The sequence below is a fragment of the Carassius carassius genome, chromosome 30 (genome assembly GCF_963082965.1).
Source record: "Carassius carassius chromosome 30, fCarCar2.1, whole genome shotgun sequence".
NCBI lineage: Eukaryota > Metazoa > Chordata > Actinopteri > Cypriniformes > Cyprinidae > Carassius > Carassius carassius.
The window spans coordinates 15,065,358-15,085,570 of NC_081784.1; the positions used below are offsets into that span (position 1 = coordinate 15,065,358).

General features: G+C 36.2%; 1 protein-coding gene across 1 annotated transcript; it reads left to right on the plus strand.

The window, feature by feature from the left end:
* The first annotated feature begins 3,997 nt into the window (after positions 1-3,997).
* On the plus strand, positions 3,998-17,986 carry LOC132110726 (regulator of G-protein signaling 17-like). The gene is made up of 6 exons (XM_059517568.1): positions 3,998-4,250; positions 6,271-6,489; positions 9,738-9,868; positions 13,371-13,445; positions 13,756-13,987; positions 16,789-17,986. Exons 2-6 carry the CDS (start codon positions 6,487-6,489, stop codon positions 16,972-16,974), a joined length of 627 nt encoding a protein of 208 aa, XP_059373551.1. The 5' UTR covers positions 3,998-4,250; positions 6,271-6,486; the 3' UTR covers positions 16,975-17,986.
* Positions 17,987-20,213: the final 2,227 nt, after the last annotated feature.

Below are 20,213 nucleotides of genomic sequence, written 5' to 3' on the forward strand. Positions count from 1 at the left end.
ATTCACTAAGTTAATGGCAGATTATTCAATGAATTACCAAACAAATTTAAATTAAAATCTGTGGCATAATTAACCTGTCTTAGATTGCTAGTGAACATAACATAGCTGCAGTGCAATTATGGTACAAGTTTAAGCAAAACAAATGACTTATTAGTTGCCATAATTTTATGTATTTCAGGTCAGTGCTTGATTATTTATTTATTTATTTGTTTATTTATTTAGAAATTTACACTGGCATTACACTGATTGCTTAGGAGGGATTGTTATTCATGTAACGTTTTACATGTTTACAACAGGTTGTTAAATGTAAAATATGAAATTTGAATGTAAAAATGAATATGATATAGGGGGCAACTCAAGGGTGGACTAAAAGGGTGAAATAAAAATAAAATTATGTATTATGTATCAAACAGGCACTGTTACAGCTACAAAGTACAAACCCAGTGCCAAGGACGTAGGACATTCTATGTCCTTTTTGGATTAAATTTAAACCTGTTGCAATGAGTCATTAGAGAAATCTCTCCAGATCAGAGATTAATGTTCTCTACAACAGTTAAAACAAGGCCTTTTCAGAGGTGATAAATGTCAAAGTGATATTTCTTCCAAAGGACTTTGACACTGCATTCTCTGAAATAATGAGCATTTGACATTTCAGATGTAAATGCTTTGATCTTAATAAGCAGCTAGAGACCTTCTTCATCAAAACATGAGAAAAACACAAAACTGTTTTTCACCAATTGGACTGAAATGCCATCTCTAGACAAGCCTTGTTTAAGATCCTTCAACATTGTCTGAATTCCTTTTGTTTCCTCAAGTAGACCAAGTTCTTGTGCATAAAAGATCACGAATGAAGCCATGAAAATTGGTTCTTCTATGGCATCACAGCAAAACTCCCTTCATTTTATACATTATATGTATATACAGTACATTGTATCATCATCAACTCACAAGAGATTTATATTTAAATGACTCTTTGGTCCTTTCTATTCATCGAACACCTGCTGGTCTTTCTGTAATAGAACTGTTGAAATGATGAGGTGGTTAAAGCCAAAGGGCCTGATCATAGCTGAAGTATGTACTCAGGGCCCTAATAACCAGTCTACAACACTATAGGATACATTTTGCAAGCTGTCTTTTCTTAAATCAGTGCAATCAAAAATTCCAGAGCAATAACAGACTCACTGATAAAGGAACACCAATATAAAATAACGAAAATGGAGTAAATTAAATAAAAGTGAAATAACTTTAGCTTAAAGGAATAATTTATCCAAAATTAAAATTTACTGAAAATGTACTTCCCCTCAGTCCATCCAAGATGTAGATGAGCTCACCACTTGCTCACCATTGGATCCTCTGCAGTTAAAATTAAAACAATAATCCACAAGTAATCCACAAGACTCCTGTCCATCAGTTATGGTGTTTTAACTTTAAACCATCACTTCTAGACAAAAAACAGTCCATGATCCATAATAACACTTTCTCCTGTGAAAAAGTCCATCCCTTGTTGTTCACTCACATCAAGATCCACCAGTATATTTATTAAAAACTCTTTTCGCTTTTAAACTTTGCTTGATCTGTGCATATTTCTCTACTGATTCAGACAACATGATATGTAGAAACCAATATAATGGATAGAGGACTAATATGTTAACTGATGGACTGGAGTCGTGTGGATTGTTGTGATGTTTTTATCAGCTGTTTGAACTGACGGCACCCATTCACTGCATGGAATCATTGGTGAGCAAATGATGTAATGCTACATTCCTCAAAATGAAGAAACAAACTCATTTATGTGTTGGATGGCCTGAAAGCGAGTAAATATAAAATATGCATAAATTAATTGATTTGTTTATTGTTTGGCCAAACTATTTTGGACTATTCTCAATGGTCAATCGAATTGAGGTGTGGGGTCAGCGTGGAGCTCAAATAGAATTTCATGCAAATTTGTGAATTATTCATTAGGGGTTCACATACAAGGAATTACAAAGGCACCAAGAATATTTCCCAGTTGTTCCAAACCTGATGAATCATCAGAACTTCTAGATCTAATTGCACTGCTAGATACACCTGCTTAGATGACTCAAGTATTAAGAGGGAACATTTTGCTGAAGCATTTAAGGACAAAACCCTGACAGCAACGAACCACAGTACTCAATGTATCCAGGCAGCTGTAGTGTTTAATGTTTAGTAGACGTGTGATCCAGAAGTATTTTTAATATACTGCAGATCAGACCTTTTATTTAAACAAGCTTATGATGATACATGACTTCATGACCAAGGATTGACCACAGAACCAAGCAACGTGGAAACATAACCTGCTTGCTTTTATCTTTTGTTTACATTTTATTGTATGCTTTATTATCTGATGTCATTTACTGACATGATATAATGTTATCTGCTCTACAATAAAATAACGGAAAATAAGGACATCAGAGATAGAGATAGAGAGAGAGAGAGAGAGAGAGAGAGATGAACTGAACAGCTATTAAGACTGGAAATTATCTTCGTCATCTTTTCACCAGTGCAAGATGGGGACAAGCTATAGCTGCAAGGCATAGGTGGGCTTCCTGTATTTTTATTTATTTATCATACAGCAGAGGGGTGATTCAGTTATTGTTTTATAAAACAATTACTGGTTTATACAATGCAGATCTAATAGCAGGAAGCTTAATTTTTCCCATGTTGTGGGATTAGAAATTATGTATCATTATGACTTTTTTTTAAGTATTTTATTCACATATTGTTGTTAATTATAAGAATATTATTAGAAAAGTCAATAATGGAACAATAGAAAACATCAATGATTCAATGGCTCTCATTCTGAAGAATTCTGTCTATCTTTCTCATTATTTTCTATGACTATTGTCATTAATCAAACAATTCTCAGCATAATAACCACTAAAAAGAGTTGTAGTGCATCTGTACCTCACTCACAGGCATGATAAAGAGAAGTAGCCGTTTGATAGAGGTGGTCACTTAAGGCTTATTCTATGACCAGAGTGCTGTGGTCTCAGTGCCTCCTAGTGGATATCAAAGTGTTACAATGGTGATTTGTAGCAACATCACTCGATCTGGTCTATGAAAAATGCATTAAAAACATTCATCTTGAATATTCATGTCTAAACATTGTCTTTGTTCTTAGCTTTTGTGTGTGTACAGACATAATTATAATGAAGAATTATACAGTCCTCTATAATTTTCTGATTTGTATCTTGGCAACTCATCTCTGTTACTGAATTTTGAAATGGCCAAGAAATGTGTCAAGTGTCAGGAGAAAAAAACAACAACACAAAACAAATATAATGCATAAGCATATGTTTCTTTTTATTTGTTTCTTACTTTTTTTTTTTGACCTTTGTGATATTCAAAAATACATTTATAGGCAAAATATATGTATTTATTTCAGTGCTGGTTGTGATTATTTTCTTCCTTGCATCTTTGTTGTTCAATAATAGCTTTGCATGATAAACAGGCCTCAAAATATAAAATACATAGGATTCATTTAAACATCAACATTAAAATAATTAAACTGTAAGACAAATTTTTGATGAAATTCTACAGTATTGCAGCAAGTTATTTTCTATATTGTAGGTCTATACTTTTATTTTATTTTTATTAATACTACTATGAGCTTATTTGTGCATTTGTATTGGTGCTTTAGCAATAATATTGTATGGAAATTGGGTATATGCAAAACATTTGTAAATAAAGTGACTGAAATAGTAAAAAACAAACAAATAAATGTTCTGCCTCTAAAAAATTTAAAAAATTATATTGATGGATTCTTTGCTAATTTGTAATATTACTGATTTTAAGTATTATTTTAAATAGTAACTATTACAATTTACACCAAATGTTTAAATTAAACCACCACTGTCACAATTTGAAAATTGTTGACAAAGTTTTATAGTGACTCTTGGAGCCTTTTCATGTAGGCTATGCGTTGTGTACGTATGTTTATTAGTGCAGGCATTTTTTGTGAGATAGCAGAATCTCAGCCTGTCACTGCACCTCTGCCTCTGCACCCTGCCCGCACTCCGCAGACCGCGCTCCGTGAGCTGACAGCTCCGCCGCGCATGCGCAGGGCGTCACCACTGGCTCGCTCGGTGCTGAAGTTGGGCGGATGGACGGAAAACACCGCTGATGGAGATAAAACGGCAGCATGCAATCTCAACGCGCGATACCACCGATATCCGCATACACACGTGTAACGACACCCGCTTAGAAGACTGACATCTAGAACAAAAGGGGTAAGGCGACACACGCTCTTTAACGGTCTCGGAGGTCCCCGCTAGCTCGCCAGCTAACGCGCTAACCGTTGCTTCTTGCGCTTAGAAAATCAAAGAGCCGCTGTGAAAACAGAATAAAGTGGCAGTTACATTTCGCCCGTCTAAAACAGCGCGGCTTTTGGGAACAGTTTGCCCATTTATTTTCAAATGTACCACGATGTCTTGTGATTAACACGGTTTGGGGCTTTACCTGCGATGACTTTCGTTAAGATGCTGGCTGTGTCGCAAAACCCAGCGAGCTGCCTAAATAGACAGCCTTTTTCGGACGATACTTGGCGGTTGAGATATTCCAACAGCATTTATAACGCTCGCCCGCGTTTAAACGATCATTAATGTTCCAACGATGCCTAAACATGCTGTCTAGGTAGGATCCTCACTAGGTTTTGACAACTGCAACGGAGAATGAAGGCGAATAACGGGATAACAGCCGTCTATATCTACATATCACGAAACATTGTGTTATAATGATAATTATCAGAAGTTAAACTATTGCTTTTCGTCCAAATGTACCTTTTATATTTAGCTCTATGGCAGCCGACCATTTCTTTGCGATTGACTTTAAGTTAAATATTAATAATTATAATAAGTATTTTATTTCTCGGACTTGCCAGTAGTTATTAATTTTTTTTCTTCTTGCATTCAGTTATTGATGACAGCCTAAGTTACGTGAACTTAAGAGACTTTCCTTCCGGAGGAGGGCTGATTGCTCGACCATTCATCATCACACAAGTTGTGAAGTTCCTCCCAGTCACTTGTGCTTCTGGTTTACACTGCAGCTGGTTGTGTGAAACAATCTGTTTCATGTGGGGAACATTTCATTTTGTGTGTCATATAAGATGACTTGTCAGTAATTAATCCATTCATTAAAACCATTAGTGAACCACTCTTCACAAGTGAAATGCACAGTTTGTAACTTTTGTAATATATATATATATATATATATTAATTTTTTTTTTTTACTATTGAACACTTAAATACACTGAAAATAAAAGCCAGTAAATTTATATACTTCCGTATACTTTATATTACCGATATGCTTTGGTTCTTCACATTTTGCTGTGATATAATGTAAGACTACTGTTGTATTGCAGTGTATTGCTTTGCAGAATTATTACATTTTTCACTTGTCGATAATGCCTGGTTAAAAGCATTAGTTTGAAAGTTTAGGGGCCTTGAGATAGAATAGTATTACCAGTGTCACATAGTAAAGGCAGACGTGTAATCTGCATTTTGGAAGTACTTATACAGTACTTTTTAAAATGCATATTATTCAATTGAAGTTACTTTTTTGTTTTTATGAATTTTATGGGTACAATAGCACTGCATAATGCAATCATTCCAAAATGTAATGTCTTATTATTCTCCTCTAAAGATTTAAATTTTCTAGTTAACAGTTTCTAGTTAACGTATCTAGTTTAATATTATTGAAAGAAAAGCTAATTAGCACTATTTAATTAATAAGCTATTTGATTTTCATAAGTACATGCAATGATTAATTTCAAGTAGTGACGAAACGGAAGTAGCTAAGAGAAGTCAGACATTTTCACTGGAGGGTTCAGTTGTGGCATGATTACATTATGCATGAAGATGACGTAACATTACATATGTATGGATGAGTTCTTTAACATGCAATTAGGAAATAGATTGGATGAATTTTTATTTTATTCTGACTACAGGGTTTTTTGTGTTATTAATAAAAGTGTGCTTACTTTTTGCTTAATTTTGTGAAATAGCACATTATTATTCGTATGTCAAACACTAATTAAATAAGAATTAGAATATAAGAAGTTCAGAAGTAATCAGATTAGACGGAGTGCAGTCCAAAAGATTTAGTTTCAGAAGTGATCTACCGAGCACTAACAGAGAATTACCATTAATCTTTTGGTTTGGAGTAAACATAGTTTATTCATGCTTATTAGTATTTATAGCCCTAGATTAAAGCAGTTCTGATGTTTTCTTTCTGGTTTGATTTATTTTCCAGATGTCTTATCCTGGATCATTTAGCCCTTGACTAAAGGAAAGGGTGTGCCTGCAAATACCAGGTGTTTGAAACCTACCTCCGGCATTCTCCATCAGGCATGATAAGAGAAGATACAAGAGGCCACATTTTGTTTTCCAGCACACTGCCCGTCTCAACGTTTGACAATACAGTCATGATTTTCTTACCTGGTCTTCAGATGGATCGCTGCTAATTTGCATGGTAAGTTAGGGGTGGTTCTCTCCTAGAGTGATTGCAAGTGCGTTGATGATGAGGAAAATCACAAGACATGTTTGCCGAGCAGTGATGTGATGCAGCGCAAGGTGAGAAATGTGGGCGAAGCGAGCCCCTGTGTGATTATCGCATGGATCAGAACTGCAGTGTGACATGTTTCTTGAGCTAGGCTTTGTGGGTAACGGCTCTAGGAGGCTTCTGTTGTGCAGCCAGCAATGGCCTATGCTATGCATCACTTGCTGTTCTGGAACGTGTATGGGGAAGTGCACAAGTGTACAAGACTCACAGTGGAAGAACGGGGTTAGAGGCATCTGAGCTTGCTCACACGCAGAGGCATTTTCACACACTGCAATGTAATTCACCAGTGCAGAATGTATTTTAAGCGGGGAAGTGAGCACTCAAATGCTTGTTGTTAGAAATATATACAATTAAAGAAACCTGTTATGTTATTTTGAATTTTAAAAATGCGTTCAAACTTTCAAAAGCGTTTGTAATCCATTCAGCAGTCATTACTTGAACAGAAAAAGATTTCTTTGAAGATGTGCAGTGTGTGTGGAAAGCTATTTATTAACATAAATTATTACATAGGTCTCTGGAATACTTGATTCTGATTGTTCAATTGTGTGCGTTGTCCAGGACAGTACTATATCACTGACTATAGCTGATGAAATGTAATTAAAAGGAGAGTTCACCCCAAAATAAAAATCATTAACTCATGTTGTTTCAAACCTGTATGACTGACTTTCTTCTGTGGAACACAAAATAAGATATTTTGAAGAATGTTGATGATAAAACAGTTTTGGTGAACCTCGACTTTTATTGTATGGACAAAACCACTGAAACATTTTCATAATATCTTCTTTATGTTCAACAGATCATACAGACTTGAAACAACATGAGTAAACGAACTGGCAACTTTACATGAAATTCACAAAAATATCTTAAAACAGAGCATGTTAATTATCTGTGACTGTGACAAGACTCTGACACAAGGTTAATCAGCCAGTGGGGCATAGGTATTGGTTGTTTTGTTGGCTATTAATCTCAAAATAGCCACATATCATCTCATACAGGTCTGTTGCCAGTTTTTAGTGCCCTGACTTTTTTCAGCTTAACATTTTATAAAAGAATAGCCTATGATTTCCTGTGAAATCAGACTGGTTGTGTAATTGTTTTTTCCTCAGTACAACTTCTTGTTTTACATGTTGTGCAAATGTGATTCTTGTGAGTTGTTGGTCAATGCTCTAGATGTGAACAAGGGATGACTCAGTGTTTTGCATCAGGATGCATGATTTCCATCGCCTGGCGCTGAATAACTGATGGTAGTTTTGTTTTGCATATTTGGTTTATATGGCTCCATTAGCGTAAACTCTCAAAGGGTGTTCACATTACATTATAGACAAACTGAGCTTTCATCACCAGGTTGCAGGGCCATTAATCACAGCACTTGAATTTAGAGGTAAGGTTTCTGTTTCAAGGTCTTTGTTTAACTATAATTTACCTAAATATTCAGAGTATTTATATTTTGGCATCAGTAATGTTGAGTTAATATTGATACTATGTAATGAGGCTAAGAAAACAGTACACTACTTGTTACCCTAGTACAAGCACTATATTAATACGAAATAAAAATTGTGACAAAATGTTTACTTTTATAATTAATAATAATAATTCCTTAAATTTATATAGTGCATTTCTAAGCACTCAAAGCGCTGTGCAGTGTGCTTTATTTATTTATTTTAGAGTGCAAATGATGTGTAGCATATTTAATGCTGTCCTTTCTTACATAAAAATGGGCTGTTATGTGGTTTTGTCCTTTATCACAGCAATGCATTTCAGTCAGCAGTGGATCATTAAAATATGCACCACACATTGCGACAAAAAGTCAGCCAACCAAATGCCCCGTGGTTATAGGATATTTACCAATACCATTCTGGGAAACTATCATTTGATACCGTCTCAGAGCTCCAGCTTGTCTGTTTAGTGCCCAGACTGTTTGTCCCCAAATATTTGGATCAGATGTCTAGGTGATGTGATATGGTGTTTGTGCTGCCAAACCCTGCCAAACGATCAGTTTCCAGAAAGCTTTTGCTAAAATGAACACATTTTATGAGGTCATTGTGTGAGGCATCATGTTTACCAGGGTTTTCCAAAGTTTATTCCACATAATTTATTTGCAGTTCGCTCAAACAACTTGTAGAGCTTAAAGCAATTAGTTGAATAGAGTAATGAGGCAAGTCCCATAAAGGCCACAAAACACTTGAAGTGGTGCAGGGGTTAAATGAATAGTTAAAGGGTTAGTTCACCCAAATAGCAAAATTATGTCATTAATAACTCATCCTCATGTTGTTCCAAACCCGTAAGACCTCCGTTTATCTTTGGAACACAGTTTAAGATATTTTAGATTTAGTCCGAGAGCTCTCAGTCCCTCCATTGAAGCTGTGTGTACGGTATACTGCCCATGTCCAGAAAGGTAAGAAAAACATCATCAAAGTAGTCCATGTGACGTCAGAGGGTCAGTTAGAATATTTTGAAGCATCGAAAATACATTTTGGTCCAAAAATAGCAAAAACTACGACTTTATTCAGCATTGTCTTCTCTTCCGTGTCTGTGAGAGAGTTCAAAACAAAGCAGTTTGTGATATACGGTTCGCGAACGAATCATTCGATGTAACCGGATCTTTTTGAACCAGTTCACCAAATCGAACTGAATCGTTTTAAACGGTTCGTGTCTCCAATACGCATTAATCCACAAATGACTTAAGCTGTTAACTTTTTTAAAGCAAAGCGACAAACTGCTTTATTTTGAACTCTCTCACAACAGACACGGAAGAGAAGACAATGCTGAATGAAGTCGTAGTTTTTGCTATTTTTAGACCAAAATGTATTTTCGATGCTTCAAAATATTCTAACTGACCCTCTGATGTCACATGGAATACTTTGATAATGTTTTTCTTACCTTTCTGGACATGGACACTAGTGGACACAGTGTAGTACATCTCAGCTGAATATGCATCTGACAGTAGAGTAGGAAACAGTCCAACAAGCTCAGATACTGAACATCCTTATGATCCTTTAACTCTACCATAAATCCCTCCCCTGGAATCTAAAAATAATTAATAATCTCTTTTGATCTTACTTTAGATTTAGAAACATCTGTAGTTAACAAGACACTCCAGCTAACACAGTTCCCAAGCCCCCACTGCTTTATTTCTAATCAGATGTGTCTGTCCACAGCCGCAGAGTGTGAGTGGAGTTGAAATGAGGAAAAGGCAGCAGGGACGCATTGAAGGACCCCCACAGGTGCCTGGTCACCCGAGGCCCAACACCTGCTGTCTGTGCTGGTGTGGATGCTGCAAATGCCTCTGGTACATCCCATCCTTCATTATGTTCTGCTGTAAACATGTACTTGCATGGTATATGGCTATTTGCTTAACAATGAGTTTTACATTAAGCAGCACACAGTCCTTTAAGAATTTTATCACCATTACCTGGCTCAGGTACATTACCGTTCAAAAGTTTGGGGTTGGTAAGATTTTGTTTATGTGTTTTTGATTACATTTGATCAAAAATACAGTAACGACAGTAATATTGTGAAATATTTTTTACAATTTTTAAATATTTCTTATTTTTATCAATATTAAATATAGTTGCTGCATAATACTTTTGTGGAAACAGTGGTACTTTTTTATTAGGATTATTTTACATTGATTTGAAATAGAAACCTTTTGTAACATTATAACTGTCTTGCTGTCACTTCACATTTATTTGTATAGCGCTTTTCATGATATACATCGTTGCAAAGCAGCTTCACAGTAAATGAAAGTTTCTACATTAAATTTAGTAGTTTGTTTGTGGTGACTATGTCACCTAAATTTAGGTGTAAAAAACAATAGATGTGTATATGTAGATGCCCTATTAGTGGCTGTTTCTGTGGGCCACTATACGTAAGCCATTCACCATATTGGAATGGTCAAAGCAGACCTGAGAACCATGCCATCAGTGCAGCTGAACAGTTCTGCAATCAAATACACGCAATAGGTTTAAGCTTGCCGCAAAGCACCGGCAAAAGTAATTACCAAAAATGTGACGGGGGAAATAGTAATTATTTACTAATAAACTAGTGTTTTCTGAGTCTTTGTCGCAACGATGAAGTTGCCGATCCTGACTTGCCATCTCCTCATTACAAGCGCATCTTTACAGATTATGATTATAATTAAAGAGTTTTTGTTTTCGATTTGTTTCGTTAAGTAGCCATTTACCGTATTTTTCGGACTATAAGTCGCACCTGAGTATAAGTCGCATCAGCCCAAAAATACGTCATGATGAGGAAAAAAACATATATAAGTCGCAATGGACTATAAGTCGCATTTATTTAGAACCAAGAACCAAGAGAAAACATTACCGTCTACAGCCGCGATAGGGCGCTCTATGTTGCTCAGTGTAGGCTACAGGAGAACTGAGCAGCATAGAGCGCCCTCTCGCGGCTGTAGACGGTAATGTTTCTCTTGGTTCATTTCTCTTGGTTCGTGTCAAATTAATTTGGATAAATAAGTCGCACCTGACTATAAGTCGCAGGACCAGCCAAACTATGAAAAAAAGTGCGACTTATAGTCCGGAAAATACGGTAAAACTTTCTATAAATATATATTTATCATGTCTGTGAGGCATGTTTTCACTGAGTTTGTTAATTTTTGTACTTTTGTTAAAGATGAGATGCAGAAAGCGCATCATGTTTGTTTTCTTTATTTTATAAAAGCACAACATAGTTGATATTGTGAGTGCACACAAATAAAAGTAGACCTTGAGCAGTTACGAATGATGTATTACTCTTAACATTATGATAAAAAATGCAAGTTATCACACTGGCTTCTCCATGTCCTGAAGTGTCTCCGCACAAACTATATGATTTAAGCGCACATTTATCTAGGTTTAACGTTTAAACATTGTTATATGCTTGAACTGTTTTATATCTATAGATTTTGTTTTAGGCAAGTTGTGATGATTTGAGAAGGCTAAATTGATCAAACGTAGGCTCACTGTCTGCCCCTGACCTCTTGGTTGTTACTTAAAAGAAAAAACTAAAACTTATATTTAACAAACAAAAAGTGCTCTAAATGTTTTTCTAAATAATCGTAATAAAAAACTAAATGAAACGAAATATAATCACTTTGCTATTACATACAAAACTGAACTATTTTAATAGCTGAAACAGTAAGCTGTTTAGGGACTGTTTAGCTGTTCAAATCAGACACTAGAACATCCCTTCATTCAGATACAGTGGAAGATCTGATAAGAATCTGTGTAGTCTGGAATATTTTGCTGCTAGAGAGAGTGTGGCCAACTGGTTTAGCCAAGGCCAAAGATCAAGAAGGCCAAACTACAGGAGTTGGCCATCCGAGGGGCATGTGACTGCAATGGAGGATAGTACATAATTGAGCCATGAAATGTTCAGTTTGAAGCCTTTAAAACACTTAATTTAGATTTTTTAAAATTTAATTTATCTTTAAATTTAAGTTTAAATTTCAGCTCAGTGAAGCACTTTAAGCTTCAACACTTTTATAGTAAGTTACCTTTCTTGTAGAATTGTGCTTCAAATAAAGAACTTTATGTTGACTAGATTATTAGTTTATCATTTCTGCAACTAATATGGAAAGCGTTTAAAAAAAAAAAGTTAACTTGTAAAACTGCAGTGTTAAATACGATGCGGTTGGAAAATTGGCTGCACCTAACTTTTGTTTAGGCGCACCAGTGCAGCCAGTGCAAAAAGTTAGTTTAGAGCCCTGCTATACATATCTATGCAAAGATTTCAACACAATTATCAGTGTCATTAATACTAAAGGGAGGAAAATAGCCTCCCATTTTCATCAGCTGTCTCCTTATTTTATTTAATTTTTTAATTTAATTAATTTTTTAATTGTATCTACAAACAAACACATCGCATGTTTTTATTTATTTATTTATTTATTAGAAACAAATTCAGGCTGTTACTCTTTTTTTTTTAAATGTGAGAATAAGTGTTCTTTAAAGGGTTAAATTAGCTTGTAAAAATATATAGGGAAAAAAAGCAGTTTAAGTTTGAGGCTGGGCCATTGAACAAAGAAAGATTGGAAAGGCCATAGCACAGTTTGCAGGGGGACTATAAATAACATGAATAAATACAAATATTGCATGAAATAAAGAAAACATTGAGGAGGCAGTACAAACCCTGCTCAGTAACCTCGGGTTTCCACAGCCATCCCCCCACTACACACTGCCATTATCTGCTCAGTAAATGGCTATTTCTGTCCCACACATCACATGCAAAACGGCTGTGTAGTCCGTTATATATTTAGAGTCTTGTCAGCTTGTCGAACCCCATGGCTAACAAACACAATTATACTTGCTCTACGGAAACTTTGATTGAGAAACACAGTGGGTGTTCACCTGTAATTTGTAGCTTAGTTTCAATAAATGCTCTTTTTAGACTAGAGGAGGAATTTTAGTATTTAGTACTTGTAGTACTTTAGTACTTGGATTATGTTTAGATAAGTTTTTCCAAGTAACACTGAATTAAATGAGAAGTTTTGGCGTAGAACAACTGAAATAGTATTTTCTTGTAAATCTTTTTTTTATTACAACTTTAACGTTTGGGCCATTCAAATGTTTGATAAGCACCGCTATAGGTTATAATATGTTTACACTTTATATCATCTTTTATTTCAAAAGAAACATGTGTTTTTTCATGAATGGTTATGTACTGGAATAGCACTTGTTAGTTTCCAGTCTCTAGTTTTACCATAGCTGTATAACCTTGCATGATGATCAACGCAATATGTTTCAAATGCCACAGAGACTTTGCTGTGTCTAACACTTCTCTTCTCACCCTAGGAATGAAGACGGAAGGGAACGCTCAGAGAGGCAAACATGTACAAAGATGGATAGCATAGAAGCGACAGAGGAACAGTGAGTTGTTAGAAACATCTGTTATATATATATATATATATATATATATATATATATATATATATATATAATATTTGTGTGCTTCTCCAACATTCTGTTAAAATGAGCAACATTTCCTTAAAATGGAACTGCAATTTTGTTAACCATCTTAAATGAAATGATCTAAAAATCTCACAAAGTTTGTTCCCAAGTCCAAGTTCTAATCGAGTGCCTTTTTATTCCATTTACTTGCGCTTTATTTACTGACAGCTGAAGTAAAGTTATTTTGTATGGGTGGTTCCTGCTTATTTTCATTGTCTTCCATTTGAAGGCATCCCACAATGGATGAGGTGATTGCCTGGTCACGGAGCTTTGAGATGATGATGCGCTCTCCAGAGGGGAGGGATGTTTTCCGGGAGTTCTTGCGGTCCGAGTACAGCGAAGAAAACCTGATGTTCTGGATGGCCTGTGAGGAACTGAAAAAAGAAACCAACTCATCTGCTATCGATGAAAAAGCCAGGATCATTTATGAAGACTACGTCTCCATTCTTTCGCCAAAAGAGGTTAGAATACAGTGTGCATACGAATAAACAATGCTGTCTGTGGCTGTAATACATTCAGAAATATAAGATATTCTTAATAAATTCATAATTCATCTAAAAATGACCAAAACAAAAGAAATTCTCAAGCATTTTTGTGCAGGAGCAGTCTCTGAATAGTTGTAAAACTAGTTTTTATTATTATTGGGTGCATATGGGTGTGTTTTTTCCTATATACAACCTTAGTCAGATGAAAAGCATTTAGCTTCTGTTTTGCTGAGTTTTTTCCCCTTGGAGCAACATTGTGCTGATTTTTTTTTCTGTACAATATTTAATGCAAAGCTTTAAGATAATGATTGTTCGTTGATATTCATATTTAAGATAAGCTTTTTTTGCATTCTTTTTATATTTTTTATGCCATCTCTCAATAAAAATGTGATTTTGATGTTTGCTAAACATAATAATAATAATTATTTATTACATTTATATAGCACTTTTCTAAGCACTCATCGCACTTTTCTTTAGCTATGTTTCCATCTAAAGATGCAAATTTAACTTATGCGCAAAACTGGAATATCGGCAAAAGGCATCTCAGGAACCACACTTCAATGGTTTTAGTCTTACCTATCAGATAGGTCCTTCAAAGTATCTTGGAGAGGTGAGGTGTCCAAGTCACAACATCTAACTACTGGGGTGCCTCAGGGCTCAGTTCTTGGACCACTTCTCTTCTCTGTCTACATGGTATCATTAGGCTCTGTCATTCAGAAACATGGCTTTTCATACCACTGCTATGCTGATGACACTCAACTCTACCTCTCATTCCATCCTGATGATCCGACAGTAGCTATTCGCATCTCAGCTTGTCTAACAGACATTTCTTCCTGGATGATGGACCATCACCTTCAACTCAACCTTGCCAAGACAGAACTGCTTGTGATTCCAGCAAACCCATTGTTTCAGCACAATTTCACCATCAAGTTAGGCATATCAACCATAACTCCTTCAAAAAAAGCTAGAAGCCTTGGAGTTATGATTGATGATCAGCTGACTTTCTCAGACCACATTGCTAAAACTGTCCGATCCTGCAGATTTGCTTTATTCAACATCAAGAACTTTCTTTCGGAACATGCTGCACAACTCCTTGTTCAAGCTCTTGTTCTGTCCAGGCTGGACTATTGCAATGCCCTCTTGGCAGGTCTTCCAGCCAATTCTATCAAACCTTTACAATTAATCCAGAACGCGGCAGCAAGATTAATTTTTAATGAGCCAAAAAGAATACACATTACACCTCTGTTTATCAATTTGCACTGGCTTCCAATAGCTGCTCGCATAATATTCAAGGCATTGATGTTTGCCTACAAAACTACCACTGGCTCTGCACCCATTTACCTAAATTTGTTACTTCAGACTTATGTGCCCTCTAGAAGCTTGCGTTCTGCAAGTGAACAACACTTGATTGTGCCATCCCAAAGAAGCACAAAGTCACTTTTACGGACTTAAATGTTTAATGTTAAATGTTAAATTAAATGTTTCCTCCTGGTGGAATGACCTCCCCAACTCAATCCGGGAAGCTGAGTCCTTAGCCATCTTCAAGAATCGGCTTAAAACACCTCTCTTCCATCTTTATTTGACCCTCTAACTTTAACACTCACTATTCTAATTTCTAATCTTTTTGTATTCTATTTTCTTTTCATTTATTATGCAATTGTGTGTGTATGTGTAAAGAGCTCTATCACTAGCTTGCTCTATTCTTTTTTTATTCTATCTGTTTTCTTTTTATTTATTATATTATTTAAAATCCCATGCTATGTGTACTGTGTTAACCTAACTGAGACTTGTTATAGCACTTATATATCATTGCTCTTTATGTTGTTTTTGATTGCTTCCACTGTCCTCATCTGTAAGTCGCTTTGGATAAAAGCGTCTGCTAAATGAATAAATGTAAATGTATAAAACATTTGCGAATAAAGCACCATTTCCGTCCAACGAGAAATCGTCACTTCCTGATAAACTGGCACTAAATATCTCTATGAGGACACTGAATATAATAATTTTAATATGTTATAATAAATTACTTGCACATCAGAGAGAGCAGACATAACAAAATAAATGTGGTCATTGCTTTTAGAGGTGGATGCTGCTGTTTGGGGAACGCAGTCATGGGAGACAGTAATTGTATAGAAATACTTTGATGACAAAGTTTGAAACAAACTTTGATACTTTGAAACAACATATAGATGCTGTGAACGAGATCGGTCCACTGGTTAGTCAACTTATTCCATCTCATAGCGCAAAGTCACATGACTTTTTCAATGCGCATGGTGGAATTTATTCAGTAAATGTGTTTCCATCATAGTTCATGCAAATTTTTTCTTATTGGATAAGAAATTTTTCCTACTCAGTTGTGCGCATACGTTTTTTATGCGCATTTTTTTAATTTATGCACATCTCACCGTTTCCATCCAGTGGCTTTTTACGCGATAATCCAAAATGCGCATAAAAATAGGTGGATGGAAATATAGCTATTGTGAGGGGGGATCTCCTCATCCATCACCAGATGTGATTTGTGATGTTGTTCAAAGGTTTTTTTGGTGTTCATTTTTTTTTTGCATGTTGTCTTCAATTAAAAAAATTTAATTCAGTCTGAATTAAAAAAAAATTTTTTTGCATACAATATTTCACACAAAGCTTGAATATATTAGTTGTTCTTATTAAAATGGCAATTTAAAAACAAAAAATTCTTTAAGTGGTCTAAATTTAATATGAGCAGTGTTATGTAACTTTATGTAAAGTTGTTGATCTTTATGTTTGTTGTCGGTCGGCAGGTCAGCTTGGATTCACGGGTGAGGGAAGTCATCAACCAAAGCCTGGACGAACCCAGCGGTACGATGTATGAGGACGCCCAGCTTCAGATCTACACCCTCATGCACAGAGACTCCTTCCCCCGATTTCTCAACTCATCTGTTTACAGGGATCTTCTTAACAGCAAGAGGGCCTGCTTAGACACCTAGGTTTCAGCAAGAACATTTGTGACAAAAAAGCCCCAAGGTGCCACTCTCGAAAGGTGTGATGTTTCTTATTTCAAGAGTGAGTAGATAAGCAATTCGGAGCATCCACTAGTTACCCTGAAGTTCAGTTCTGTTTAAGTGCCAATATGAGCTGCTCAGGCAACCGTGACACAGAGAAAACGTGTAGGAAAACTGACAGATCTGTACTTCCTACTCTCAACTCCGTCTTTTTTTTCATCCACCTGTTTTGTCTCTTTTGACTCTTCAAATGTCCTTTCTATTCCTGTTTAGCTCACGTGTTCTCTTTATCTCTATGTTCTTTCTACCTGATCCTTTCCATCTTTTATGCCTCCCATATCTGAGGACAGCTGAAAAATGTTATTAATATTATTATTTTTTAAAAAGAAAATCAAAAAACAAATGGATAAGCGGTAGATGTTAAACTAGAAAACCTTTGCATGAAACAAGGTTATGGAATTTACTCCAGTTTGACATTTAAGCCCCGGACTACAATGTTTTTTTTATGCTGTCATGGGGAGAGAACATTGTAAAGCTCTCGTAAGTGAAGGGAAAATTAGCTGTGCCAATTGTTTTGTAAAAGAGAAGCTGGGAAGCATAATCGCCGTCTTGCTGTCCAATCTCTTTCTTTGCGTGTCGACAGTTCTTTAACTGGGAAACATAAGGGCTAGCTAGTGTTGTGATTGGGCAGCTAAATGAATCATGAACATTTCTTTCTCTCTGCAAAAATCACAATGCCTCGACAATGAGTAAGGGCACAAAAGCTGCTGATGCTGGTGACGACACAGTTTATTGTGTAAGTCCTCCTAGCCCCTCCCAGTCCGTAACTAACAGAGAGAAGCACAGGTACTGTATGTCATGGGCTGTAAGCTTCGCTGGATTGACCGAGAATTGCTTGAAATCACTCACCAACGTTCTGGAGGTTCTTAAAAGAGCTTCGAATTGTCTTACACATTAAAGAAATGTATTTTATTAAACAAAAGTGTAGTGAACACTATGCCTTGTTTTTGAGAGTTACACTAGATGTATATCAAATAACTGTGATCGCCGAGACCTGCTCGATGAGGTGGTGTGACCGAGTCGGATCCAACAGGGAAACTTTTCTCTGCCTTCGAGGAGCGCTCATTCTCACGCCTCGGAAAACCGCAGGTCATTGAAAAACGAAAACAAGTCAGTCTTTTTTACGATACTTTTTTCCAGCATGCGTTTTTTCTGTTGTGTCATGTACTGTACACATTGCAATACTCAACCCAGATATGATGTGAACCTCTGCAGGAAGCTTATGAAAGATGATTTCCTTTAGAGGTTTAGATGTGTGTCCCTTAAGAATGACAGCTTTTCAGCTCCGTGTTGCTGGATTCAAACTTGTTCTATTTTCTAGACGTTTATTGTGCTATTGCAATCGCAGCAGCCAGTGCATGAAAACACAATATTTAAAACATTGGTGTGTTAAACCACTTTCTCACCTTTTAGCTGAGTAATTCAAGAGTGAATTGCATTTAAACCAACGTTTTTTGGCCACCATACCCAACCTCAAAGTGGAATTTTCCCTGAACTCTTGTGCAAATGAATGATCGTTTGTTAAGCAAGTCATGATCAAGTGTGTTGTTGTTGGGCTTTCTTACTGGTGCTCTGAGAGTTAAGTGCCATTCACTCTGCAGGTTTACCACATTAAAATGAAGACCTTTGTCACTTTTCAGAGTGCATAGCTATCCTTCTTTGAAGTATTTCTGTGTTTGAGCATCAGTCAATGTGAGAAGGTCCTTCATTTATGTAGTTATAGAAACCGGATAGGTGTTACCTAGTAGTTTACTTACTGACGGCGAACCATCATGGGAAGCTTGGCTTTCCCGTGTTTCTAAAACAAAATTATTGAATTTTTTTGTTTGTTTTAAAAGAAAAAAGTAATGTCATTAAAGAAATGAGCAATAAATCAAAATTGTTTTGCTCTTAAAAAAAAAAAAAAAGACCCTGAATTAGAGCTTAGATTCTCTGCCCGAGCCCGAGCCTGGTCCGGCCGATATTTCCCGCCACCGGTCCGGGTCGGGTCAGGCCCTTGATAAAGCACGTCACGCGTCATGCGCAGCGTCTCATCCACTCGCAGTCTCGCATGCGTGACGCATCACACCTGCTGTGCGTTCTGTACTATTCAGTAGATTAAGTGCAACATGGAGCTTGAAGAAGCAAAGAAAAAAATTAAAACAGGAGAATTAACTTTGAGCAAGTTTGGAGGAAAATCGGAGGTATGGAAACATTTTAAACTAGTTGTGGGGAGTGACAACATATGTGTTGGCTTTGTCTAATGCATTAAATGCGGCACGCATATATATATATATATATATATATATATATGCGCAGCTCCCCCGTAGCCTAAATGATCTAGCACAGCAGCACCTGCGGTAAAAAAAAAAAAAAAAAAACACTGGCGCCGCCCCTGGTTATAACGGCCCACATATTAAAAATGGTCGGGTTTAAATCGGGCTCGGGCTCATAATTACAGTGACCGTGTCAGGCCGGGCCGGGCTCGGACACAACGTGCTCGGGCTCGGGTAGGGTTGGGCTTGATTTGTTGGGCCCGATCTAAGCTCTACCTTGCATGACTCATGGACATTTACCAAACTATCTTTGAGGAGGGGGATCAGAGGTTGACGAAATTGACACACACTTACTGATAAATGTCAATGAAAAATAATGTGACTGCATGACTACTTCAGTCTGTACATGTCAGTGATCCAGGACGTCCAACATCATAGAGGTCATTGAAACTACTAGACAGGAAACAAAGTGAATATATGATTATTTTTAATGGGTCACTTTAAAGCAGATATGGACAGATAAAGAAAAAAAAGGAAGATAATCATTATGTGTTCATTTAAGTGATGAGAAATTTTTTATCATACTGTACCTCTGAAGTGTATCACTCAAAGGTATAAGTTCTTATTATTGACAAAAAGGGTCAAAAAATAAAAACTATAAACGTCATAAAAAACTATCAGTTTCACAGACAAAAGGTATTGTTCAAAGTATCATTCTGTAAATGACAACAAATATTTCCACCCCATTATTTATTAGATTGCAGATTATACAAGAGCGTGCAATGTCACATTTGGTCCCATTTACAGTAAACCATCATTTTGAGAGTAGTTATCTGTTTTATTCAATGCCTCAACTTCATTTTTGCTGCTAATGTTTGATCCGATTTCGAGAGTTCAGGAGTTTTTCAC